The 12,570-nt window shown below is 42.3% G+C and overlaps 1 protein-coding gene across 2 annotated transcripts in view; it reads left to right on the top strand.

The window, feature by feature from the left end:
• Positions 1-1,315: 1,315 nt before the first annotated feature.
• The window catches only part of LOC149180023 (Nuclear transport factor 2 (NTF2) family protein), a 177,450-nt gene continuing 166,195 nt past the window's right edge, over positions 1,316-12,570 (top strand). Inside the window, exon 1 of one of the 2 annotated variants that reach the window (XM_089418101.1) lies at positions 1,316-1,752. In XM_089418101.1, the coding sequence (XP_089274227.1) occupies positions 1,380-1,752 (373 nt within the window). In that variant the 5' untranslated portion in view covers positions 1,316-1,379. The remainder of the gene's footprint in view (positions 1,753-12,570) is intronic. The other variant, XM_089418100.1, reaches the window with a different exon arrangement.

Below are 12,570 nucleotides of genomic sequence, written 5' to 3'. Positions count from 1 at the left end.
TTTTCCTCCTTACAAAAATTGCAAAATTCAGCAAAAAAATATCCTCTACTTAGTGAGAGATTTTAAAATCACCCATGCAATTTCTAATTTTTTAAAAAGTAAACTATTTTTTCTTGATAATATTAAGCCCATGAATTTTTAAATGAAACTTTTGTCTTAAAACTTGAATGTTTCCTAACAATCCTAGCATGGCCAAATGGTCAAAATTAGTGGCCGAACTTTCCATAAACAACCCAACTCTCAATCTTGAAAGCGATACCTCATCCAAAGCACTTTTCCTCACAAAAATTGCAAAAATCGACAAAAAAATGTCCTCTACTTGGTGAGAGATTTTTAGATTACCCATGTAATTTCTAATGTTTTAAAAATAAACTATTTTTTCTTGATAATATTAAACCCATGAATTTTTAAATCAAACATTGGCCTTAAACTTGAATGTTTTGGGAGATGGCAGAGTTCAAATCCTTTTTCTCCAAATATACATATTTTAAGAAGATAAACACTAAAACCATTGACTCAATACTAATACTCATAGAAATTAAATACCAAATGTATATTTAAAAATCCATTCCATGTAAATATATATATTTCTACTCCTATAAAAATCTAAAAAAGAAAAAATGAAAATATCCATATTTTTGTAATAATTCTCAAGATTGATTTATAAAATATTACATATACCCAAAATTATACTAATTTCAAAACTAAAATTTTTGTATATACTTTAAATGGTTTGTTGGTTTCTTGATTGCCTTTATATGTTGCATTGCTTTCTTACCATGCTTTGACCTTTTTCATTTTTTTTTTTTTTTTTTAATAAAAATTTCTTCAATTTGAATTCTACAATATGACTATTCCAAATTTTAAAATTTTATATAATGCAACATTCATTTAGACATTAAATTTTTTATTTTAAATAACCTTTTTTTAAACCCTAATACAAAATACATTAACACAAAGTTGATTAATTAAACTAATGTTTCTCTTACACATCATTGTAATCTATATCCTCTTATATATATTTTTTATTAAAAAATTTATGAAATTTATTTTGTTTGGTTTCATTTTTCCTCACATTATTATTAACATATTTATTAAAATGCAAGATCGATATTTTCTTGGCATAAACATATGATTTCCACTAAAATCCCAAAACCATACAAATATGCTTCTCCGGTTAGAAATAGGAATGTAGAAACCACACAAATATACTTCTCTGGTTAGAAATAGAAATGTAAAATCATTAACTAGCAAACGAGTGGTTACAACTCAAGGAAGTGTACACAGCAATATTAAGAGATATATCTACATATTTAGTTCTTATTCATTTAAATTTGAATTTTGTTGTGGAGGAGCCTCTCCCATGAAATAGCGCTGCCATGGCCACCTTTACACTGCCTAATGTGTCTAGTCATGCAGCTTCATTCCCCCCTTTCCTTCTTCACTCCTCTTCTCTCAGGGGTAGCTCTCCTCGTATTTGCAGAATTGTGAAGAAGAAGAACAGTAAGAACATAAATTGCAGATCGGATCCGTCCCCTAAAGAATCCGACTCCAATTCCAATAATATATTATTGAAGTTAGCTTGGTATGGATCCGAGGCTCTGGGGATCGCCGCTTCAGTATTTAGGCCTTCCACAACAGCACAGCCATCAGGGGAGCAATCTTCGCAGGAGGAAGTCGTGGGGTCGATTCCTAAAGATGCAGTGGTGGATGCAATAAAGAAGGATTTCGAAAGGTCGTACTTCGTAACAGGTAAGGCACTGGCTTGTTTTTGGCCGAATTATGAGTTATAAATAAACTCATTTTCGCAGCACTGGAAAAAGCTGACGGAATTAAATGATTCAGCAGCTCATTTATATGGATTACTTGCTGGCCATATATTTTACAATGCCATTCATTTAAAGGTTTTTACTATTTCTAATCATCTCTCTCATTGCATCTTATAAAGTCTTTGCCAATTTGTCATTACATCTTACAAAAGCTTTGCCAATTTGAAAGTAACTTTGGGGCGTAAATCTGTACTCTCCATAACCCTGAAACAATAAGCCAGTAAGTTTGCATAGTTTGCATTTCTCCAAACCTTTATTAGAATAAACTTCTTTGACTACCACTGGATAGAGTTCATGATGATTCACAATGAAAAGATGATCCAAATAGATAAATGATGCCCTCAAGACCTCCTCAAGAAATAAGCTTCAATAGTAAGAAGACTACTTTACATAATGGATATGGGATAAATAAAACCTCATGTATCAAGTAACTTTCCCCACAGTGAAGAACAAGGAGTCACATTACCACCCATTTTAAGTAACCAGAGCCATATGAGGTATCCATGGAAACCAGAAGATGGCAATTAATGGACTGAAGGGTCCTAATAATTCTACATTACATGTACATTAATGATCCACCAATGATGGTCTGGAATGTTACACATGCCATCATAATATTACTAAGTATATCAACAAATTTGACCACTAGGCAACATTGCTACATATTCTAACACTCGCCTTTAATATTGACTAGGGAAGCAAATACATATACAAGAAAGATGAGATTATATGAACATCTCAGTAATGACAATTCCATACATCCCTAATAGGTTGCAAAGATAGATGAACTTCACTACTCCCGAGGAGAAGCTGCTGAGTGTGTAATATTCCTAAGGAAATTTTACAGAAATAAACAAAGCATGCATAGACATAAAAACCAGAAAAATTACTCAAACATCAGAACACCAAATAGAGCCAAAAACTGTGCTGCTGAGCCATTTTGTTGATTAAGCATGAAGTACAATGGGTGCTTGGAAAGTATGCACTTGGGCTTTCCCAAGGCAGGCAAGCTAAGCCCACATGATGAATGTGAAATTCCCCCAAGTGTACTGGCTGGTCTTCCTTGGCTCTGCGCTGAAATGCCCAGAAAATGAGTTGCTGGCTGTGTAGAATAGCAGCTAGGGCCTCCTTCGGTGCTCAGAAAATTCCGTGAAATTAACGCCAGGCTCTCCACCAAATACCCATAATAACCCACGAAGGAGTTTGCCAATGGTTGACCTTGGAATTTCGGCCCTATTTTCCTTCAATGACTTTGTTGCTGGGTAATTCGACCCACCTGTCAATCCTGTTGCAAAAAGCCCCCAAAGTGGCTGCGATCACCAACAAAACACTTCCCAAAACTCCTCCTCAAGTTTCAGGCCCAAACTGCCTTCTCTCCTCAACCTCCAAGTGTGACTTCTCCAAGAACTGTGCAATTCTTGTACTGCTGCTGCTGGAACCTCTCCTCAAACTTGCACTCTCTGCTGCTGGTTCGAACTGGAATGGATGGGACTCCCTCCTTGGGCTGGCACTCGAAGTCCACCGAAGCAAGGGTTGAGATTTCCGCTCGGAAACACTCTTGTGCTAAACAACACTTGTAGACTTGGCTTCGGCTCAAGCTTGCTAGTCTAAGACAATTCTTAAATATTGATGAATGACCAAAATGAGCGCCTCTTGCTCTTTTTGTCAAAGAGCCTCCAAAATGCTCATGTGGGCCCACCTCGACATTCCCCCACCAAAATCGCTCCAATGAGTGCGTGTTTCCCTTGTGGGCCGCATTTCTCTATGGGTGGCCCCCACGTACCACTAGTGGCTCGATTTTCCTCCTCCATCCTCTAATGTTTGGGCTCACTTTAATAAAAAATACATGTGGGGCCTCTAAACCCACACTTCCTAAGTGCTAGTGCGAATTTTTCCAAAACTGGGCAAAATTGATATTTCCCTTAGCAATGTTGCTAAGAGGGAATATCAAAGTCCTCCCCGCCAAAACATTGCTTGTCCTCAAGCAACTGTAATGAGGGATGCTGAAGTATCTACTCCCCCTCCCAAGTGGCATCCTCATTGGTAGGTTCTTCCATCTGATAAAAAACTCCTTGATGACCCTGTTCCGCAAGTGCCTCTCACGGGTGTCCAAAATAGTCTTTGGCTCCAGAACTAAGTGCCCCTCATCATCCATAGGTGGTAGCTCTGTAGCCGCTATCACCTGCTGCCCCAGTTCCTTTTTCAGGCAAGACACATGGAAAATATTATGTACTTGGCTCCCCGGGGGTAGCTCCAGCTCATATGCTACCTCCTCGACTCTCCTAGTGACTTGGTACGACCCATAGAAGCGAGGCTTGAGCTTCTCGGCCCCCTTTTGCTTGAGTGATGATTGCTTGTATGACTAGAGCCTCAAGAATACTAAGTCCCCAACCTCAAACTGCCTCTCTACTCAGCCCCTGTTTGCGTAGAGCTTTTGTTGGTTCTGCGCAGTCTGCAAGTTATCTTTGAGAGCCCTTAAGATATCTTGGCTCTCCTATACCCAATCCTTGGCCATAGGGGCGTTGCTGTCTCCAAACATCACGTCAACAAAAGATAATGCATCGTAATCATGCAAGGTTCTGAATAGGGACATACCTATGGACATGTGGTATGTGGTGTTATAGCAATACTCCCCCAAGTGCAACCATCGTATCCATCCATGTTGCTGGTCCGTCACGTAGTTACGCAGGTAAACCTCCAGCCATTTGTTGACAATCTTCATTTGCCCATCTGTCTGGGGTTGATAACTGGTGCTTGGAGTGAGCTCTGTGCCCACTAGTCAAAACAACTCTTGCCAAAATCCTCCCATGAACCTCCTGTCCTGATCATTGACTATGGACTTCGGAAGAACATGAAGTCGAAATACCTCTCTGAAAAATAATTCGGCCACTTGCGAGGTCGAGGACCGGGCTGAGATGGCGAAAAAGTGTGCAAACTTCGTCAACCAGTCCACCACCATGTATATGTAGTCCTTGCCCTGCGTTGTGGGAAACCCGATGATAAAATCCATCGACACGCTCTCCCATTTCCCCTCAGGAATAGGAAGAGGCTGTAGTAGCCCAGTAGGGTGTGTTTGCTCACCCTTGTTCCTCTGGCATGTGTCACACTCTCGAACATGCCTCAAAACATCATCCTTGAGGCCCTTCCATGCAAAGCGCTCCCTGATGGTCCTGTAAGTCTTGGTAAACCCCTGATGCCCTGATAATGGTGAGTCATGAGCTGCCTGTAGGATCTTCTCCCTCAACTGGGAGCTGGGTACCAAATAAATCCGGTTCCGGAAGTAGATCACCTCGTTCATCACCCGGTACCGGTCATCCACCACTGCACCATCAAGGACCTCACATGCAAAATGGTCCTTGGAATACTCTACTAGCAATTGTGCCCGCCAATCCGGTGCAATTCTCATCAATGAAAGGGTAGTTGGCCTCCTGGACAATGCATTAGCTACCACATTGTGCTTCCCTTTGACATACTCAATGTCAAAGTCGTATGCCTGGAGCTTGCTCACCCACTTCTGATGTCTCTCCTGCAATTGCTTCTGCTCCAAGAAGAATCTAAGACTGTTATGGTCTGTCTTGACCCTGAACCTGTTTCCCACCAAACACTGCCTGAACTTGGCTAGCGCATGCATGATGGCTAGCATCTCCTTATCGTAAATGGAGTATAGTCTCTCGTGGGGTATTAGCTTCCGGCTCTCGAAAGCTATCGGGTGCCCCCCCTGCATCAAAACTGCTCCTACACCCTCCCCTGATGCATCACACTCAGGCACGAAGGGTTGTGCGAAATCAACCTACTACACCCCATCTGTCCACTCAAACACCCCCTTTTTCCTCAAATGGATGGGAGGAGCTGCTAATTGCGAGAAACCCTTCAAGAACTTCAAATAGTAGGTGCAAATGCCCACAAAACCCCTCAACTCCATCACATTCTAGGGCTTTGGCCAATCCCGGATGGCCTTGATCTTCTCCTCATGAACTCTCACGTTATCCTCTCCAATAATGTGCCCTAGGTAGAGCATCTCCATCAAACCAAACTTGCACTTGGACAACCTAGTGTAGAACTGTTGCTCCTCCAGAATACACAACACTGTCTCTACATGCTGCAAGGACCCGGCTGTAGATTAGTATGTCATCTACGAACACCAACACGAACTTCTGTCACTACCCATGAAATACGTGGTTCATGCAAGACTGGAAGGTGGCTGGTGCATTGGTCAGCTCGGAGGCAATAACCAAGAACTTGAAGTGCCCATAGTGGCACCTGAAAGTTGTCTTAGGGACATCCTGGTCCCTCTCCCTGATTTGGTGGTATCCCGAGCGCAAGTCAATCTTCGAGAAGAACTTAGCCCCCCTCAGCTCATCTATACGTGGGATGGGGTAATGGTTCTTCATGGTCTTCTTGTTGAGGGCCCAATAATCTATGCACGTGTGTAAGGACCCATCCTTCTTCTTCACCAAAACAACTGATGAAGCAAAAGGGCTGGAGCTAGGCCTGATGTGCCCAAGTTCCAACAATTCATGGATGGCCCTCTCAATCTCATCCCTATATGCCTTGGGATGTTTGTATGGTGTAGTGATCACGGCCTATACCCTCGGCTCCAACTCAATGGTATGCTCAAAACCCCGATCAGGAGGTTGCCTAGGTGGGATGTCCCTAAACACCATCGGGTAGCTGTCCAAAATAGGTTGTATGTCTGGGTGTGGTGGGTTGGGATGACCCCTAGCCTCGGAAACCTCAACTCCACGACCCACTCAATATCACCATGCCTTAGATCAACCTCCATCATGTGGGCCGAAATAGTCTGTGGAGGGTAAGAGTGCATACCCCTCAGCAAAACCAATTTTCCATCCGACCCTGTGAACTCCATCTCCAACTTCCTCCAATCTGTAGTGACTCGGCCAAGGGAATAGAGCCATTGGACACCCATCACCACGTTGGTGTCTGGTACATCTACCACAAAAAAGTGGTATGTCACTGAATAGTTCCCCATGGTGATTGTCAAGGCGGGAACATAGTGAGTGCACTGCATGGTTCTATCTCCCGGCGCAAGAACTAGAAATCCCTCAAACTCCTCGGTTGTGATGCACCTCGTCTGAACCATCTGTGCATCGATGAAGTTGTGGGTAGCCCCACTGTCCACCAAAACCGAAACACACTGCCCCTGCACCGTGCCCCTGACCCTCAAGGTCAAAAACTTGGGTACCCATCGCAAAGATGCAAGGACCCTTGGTGGTAGTGGTGGTCCCCTCTCCACATGTGCTACGCTGTCATCTCCACCCACTTCCAGCTCTACCTCGTCCTCCAGGTCATTGTCAGAAAATACCTTAATGTAATGGGCCTTGCCTGCTGTACATCTATGGCTTGGTGCCCATGGTTCCTGACAGGTGAAACACAACTTCTTCCTTCGGAGGTCCCTCCTGGTATCCTGATCCAATTTCCCTCACCCTTGGTTGGCTCTCGATGGTGGAGCACTCGTGTCTCTCCCTGTCTAGGTGGAAACGATGCTCTAGCCTTGGGTAGGGCATCCTGCAAATCTTGGGCCCTCCCCACTGCGTTTTGCAAGGTAGTGGGCCTATTGGACCTCACCAGTCCCTTCAGTGGCTTTGCTAGCCCCTCTACAAACATGAAGACCCTCTTGGCCTCTAATAGATCAGGCACCATTACTAACAACCTCAGAAACTCTGAAATGTAGGCCTCAACGCTTCCCGTCTGTTTGAGCCTTGTCAGCTCCCCAAAATGCTCCTCCGGGTCTCTCCTCTCAAAACGCTCCAGCACCCTCCTAGTGAACTCCTCATAGGTTGCCACTCTGGCATGCCCCATTGTGGTTAGCCCATGGAACCACCAGTCATGGGCTTCTCCCTCTAAATGCAAAGTGGCAATTTTAATTGCCTCTCCTTCTGTCATCTGATTGAGTTGGAAATAGACATCCAACTTCTCCACCCACGCTCTTGCTGAACTCTTTGACGCCCCATCAAAAGTTGGGAGGAACAATCTCCCCATGGTGCGCTGTAGATCGGTGCCATGAGTGTAGCTTCCTCCACCTTGTCCCTTTCCCTTGTTATTACCTTTTAGTTGACAAAAGTCCCTGAAGGTAATGGCCTCTCTAAAGTTAGGCCCATATGACTGATACTCTATAAAATAGTCCCCCATGGGCATCTCCTCTTGCCCTTGCGACCCTCCAGTGCCAGATGCTATAAATGTAGGAATGGTGGACCTGGGTGGTGTGTTGGGAATGAGGGGTGCATTGGGGCCATGACCCCCTTGGTGATGCGAAGTACCAGAGCCCTCACCAATTTGGAATTCCCCTTGAATCCCTTTGCCCCTGTTGTTGTTGCAATTTTGTTGCCTCAGCTCCTCAATACCTTTGGACAAATCCTGCACGACCTTGAGAAGAGTTTGGGCAAACTCCTCCTCTTTACTCCCCCTATCTCCCATGTTATCCCCCATGTTTGGCCTTTCGACCTCTGGTTTAGTAACCTCTGGATTTGGGGTGATTTGTAGTTGTCTCTCTCTGCTTTTGTACCTCTGCCTCCTGTAAGTTACATTTTGTTGGTCTTCTGGTGTCATAGACTGATGTTGCTCCCCACAGGCTGAGCCAAGACTATGAGCTCTGATACCACTGTAATATCCCTAAGGAAATTTTACAGTAATAAACAAAGCATGCATAGACATAAACACACAGAAAAATTACTCAAACATCAGAACACCAAATAGAGCCAAAAACTGCGCTGCTGAGCCATTTTATTGATTAAGCATGAAGTACAATGGGTGCTTGGAAAGTATGCACCTGGGCTTGCCCAAGGCAAACAAGCTAAGCCCAAATGATGAATGTGAAATGCCCAGAAAATGAGCTCCTAGCTGTGTAGAATAACTGCTAGGGCCTCCTTCGGTGCTCAAAAAATTTCGGGAAATTAACCCTGGGCTCTCCACCAAATACCCAGAATAACCCATGAAGGAATTTGCCGATGGTTGACTTTGGAATTTCGGCCCTATTTTCCCTCAATGGCTCTGCTGCTGGGTAATTCGACCCACCTGTCAATCCTGCTGCAAAAAGCCCCCAAAATGGCTGCAATCACCAACAAAACACTTCCCTGGACTCCTCAAGTTTCAGCCCCAAACTCCCTTCTCTCCTCAACCCCCAAGTGTGACTCCTCCAAGAACTGCACAATTCCTGCATTGCTGTTACTGAAGCTTGGAACCTCTCCTCAAACTCGCACTCTCTGCTGTTGGTTCGAACTGGAATGGATGGGACTCCCTCCTTGGGCTGGCACTCGAAGTCCACCGAAGCAAGGGTTGAGATTTCCACTCGGAAACACTCTTGTGCTAAACAACACTTGCAGACTTGGCTTCAGCTCAAGCGTGCTAGTCTAAGACAATTCTCAAATATTCATGAATGACCAAAATGAGTGCCTCTTGCTCTTTTTGTCAAAGAGCCTCCAAAATGCCCATGTGGGCCCAGCTCGACTTTCCCCCACCAAACTCACTCCAATGAGTGCGTGTTTCCCTTGTGGGCCACATTTCTCTATGGGTGGCCCCCACGTACCACTAGTGGCTCGATTTTCCTCCATCCTCTAATTTTTGGGCTACTTTAATAAAAAATACATGTGGGGCCTCTAAACCCACACTTCCTAAGTGTCAGTGCGAATTTTAACAAAACTAGGCAAAATCGATATTTCCCTCGGCAATGTTGCTAAGAGGGAATATCACAGAGTGGAATAATGAACATGCCATTGACATTTAGATCCCCAATAAGCTGGGAATATGGATGAACTTCTCTTCCATGAAAGAAGAATTTGAGTGTGACCAACATTGACAACATCAACATACCCTTGATGAAGTGCAAATCAACTCAAAATGGAAAGTCAATCCGTAGAATTTTCTATCTCTTAAACATTCACGCAAACCACTTCAGAATTGACAAAACAAAGCCTTCACACAAACAACTTCAGAATTGAGAAATCAAAGACAGAGTCTAACTGCAAACTATAGCCTCCATAGAGGAGCAGCTTCACACAAACCTCTTTAGGTTTAGAGTCAGCGAAGCAGACACAAGAACACTGATCCATGTGGAACAGGGCTCATGCATGAACATTGATCACTAACTGTCTAATCTCCTATGAGAATGCATCATTAACATAATCAAGCCAAGAGTAAGTATCAGGGACAAGAGCACCAAGATTTATAGTGGTAAAGCCATCCATTGTCGAAGTTTAGTCACTTTATTACTCTCCAAAGCCTTGTTACAATAAGCCTTCAAAACTCTTCAGCCATCTAACGATATAAAATACCCAAATAAATAGATTGATAAAGACCTCTAGACCTCCTCAATATAGGCCTCAATAATGAAAAGACCACTTCAAATAATGAATGTGAGATAATAAAATCTTACCTTCTAAGTAACTTAGCTGCCCATATTAAGGAACAAGGAGCCATATAACCACCTATTTTAAGTAACAAGAGTCACATAAGGTATCCCTAGAGCCCTGCATCAAATTTTACATGATACACTCAAAGAATGAATCTTACATGTCCTAAAACTAAGAACTTTACATTGCTCCTATCAAAACTTTAGATTAGCATGTACTAAAATTCTGTAAATAAAGATTCGAGAGTGCAAACTCTGCATTCTACAAACTAATTTAAAGCAACAGATAGATAATGTTTACTCCACATTAAAATTTTGCAACCTGGAAATTGGGACATCAGGGACAGACTCCAAACATCAATCACACGAACTCTACATTACTTACAAATTACAGTACCTGCTAACACACACAGGCTGCCATAAAGTGAGTCATAACACTCAGATAACAGCAAACAGTCAGTGGCTAACTTTGTTTTACAACAACGTGCACTCCTCTCTTCATTGAGTGAGAGAGCAGAGGAGGTTACAAAATGTAGCCTAATAATAGCCAAGAGAGGCCTGTCCCACTCCAAATCAATGCTGTCAAAAAATGTTCTTTATGCTGCTGGGAATAGGGCATAACTTCCACCATCAATGTGCCTAGACTAGCACGCCTTGAAAAGTGTAACCTCCATGATAAATGTGCCTTTGTTGGCACAATTCCCAATGTAACAAGTGTACCCTCCTCTCAATGAGGTCTTTACATGTTGAAGATGTAGCTATGGCCAGTCTTCATAAAATTATTTATTATCAATGTAATTGGAAAAACAATTTATTATTATTGTTCTTGTTGAGAATTCTAGGGCAACTAGATTAAAAGATTTCTCTTACTTTGATACTAAGTTGCAGGAAACATTGGAGAAGGGTCCGTTTCCGGTCGGAAACAAAACAGAAACGAGGAAACTCGTATTGTACGGCCTGGAAACTCGTTTCCGGCTGTACTGGCCCGTTTCTTGAGGAGGAAACGTGGCCAGTACGACTGGAAACGCGTTTCCAGGTCGTACGATGGAGTTTCCTCTTCTAAGTTGACTTTTTCTTGTATTTTTTTTTAATTTTTTCACTTCTAATTTTTTATTGGGTGACTAAAATATGTTCTGGATGCTTCTAGATGCCTCTCAAGTTATAAAAAAGAGGATTTTTTGAGTGGGGCAGCCTAATGTTCAAGCTTATGGCCCTAGTGTTGATATGCAGTTCATGGTAATGTTAAATTCTTAAAGTGACATTCTCCTTTATTTTTCATTTTCATCCTTTTACTTAAAATTTTAACATTACCATAAAATGACTTAGGATGTTTGAGAGTGGTTTCGCCTTCATTGGATTTCATATGGAGAAAGTAGAATTTTAGATCTCACTCAAAATCCAGCAGACTTATCTGTTTTTCAGGATTTCAGGATTGGGGGGTTTGCAATGTTTCCATTGGATTTTGTCATGTACTAGGGTATGGAACTTGTATTTAATCAAGAGAACCAAGCCCTCTATGCAGGGGAGACTCCCAATAATCAAGAGCATGTAGGGTACTAAGGTATGGAACTTGTATTTAATCAAGAGCACTAAGGTCGTTCGACTATGTAGGAGGAGACTCCCAATCAAGCATGAGACAAGAAATTAGAAATTTCTCGTGGCTGATTTTGGATATTGCTATTTTCATTATGTGATCATTCATGAGTAAATGTGATGTAAATTTAGAAACTTATAGTTTATGCATTGACAATTTAATCATAATGTAATAAATTAGAATGTATCATATATGCTTTATGATTGCACATATTTCTTAAATGTCGTAATATCTATATATATATATATATATTGTGTTTCCCCGTTTTCAAAATTTGGGGGGTTCACGTTTCGTACCCGTCCCCGTTTCGGAAACTCGTACCCGTTTTGTGCAACTTAGTTTTGATAACTGCTTGTGATGTCTTTTTACTTAACTTGATTAACTTCTTCTTTAACTTGATTATTATTGTGTTTTCTATCATCAAACAGCTACCAAACAATGAAAATCAAAGAGATAAGAGGACAAAAATTGTAGGCTGCTATCCAGGACCAAAACCTTTGCTCTTGAAAGGAAAACTCTCAAGAATTCTTCTCTTCTTATAGAATCTTCAAATGGTGAGTTCCAAGACCTAAGGCCCTTGACAAAGACCCCTCCAAGACCAAATCAACCTTTTTCCTTGTTGTCACCTGGATTGTACAGGCTCTGCGACAACGCTCAATACAGTGGCTGTCACTCTAATCCCTGCCCACTCTGTTCTAGCTGTCTCCCAACAACAGACTATGCGGGGTAGTCCCCATGGAATGAGATGTAGGAAAACAAGTTGGAAACCAACTTGTTTGGGA

This window comes from Pinus tabuliformis, chromosome 3_2 (genome assembly GCF_031772625.1).
Source record: "Pinus tabuliformis cultivar Carrire ecotype Pingquan chromosome 3_2, CPIR1, whole genome shotgun sequence".
Classification (NCBI taxonomy): Eukaryota; Viridiplantae; Streptophyta; class Pinopsida; order Pinales; family Pinaceae; genus Pinus; species Pinus tabuliformis.
The sequence above is the reverse complement of the archived record's forward strand: the minus strand, read 5'-3'. Positions and strand labels throughout refer to the sequence as shown.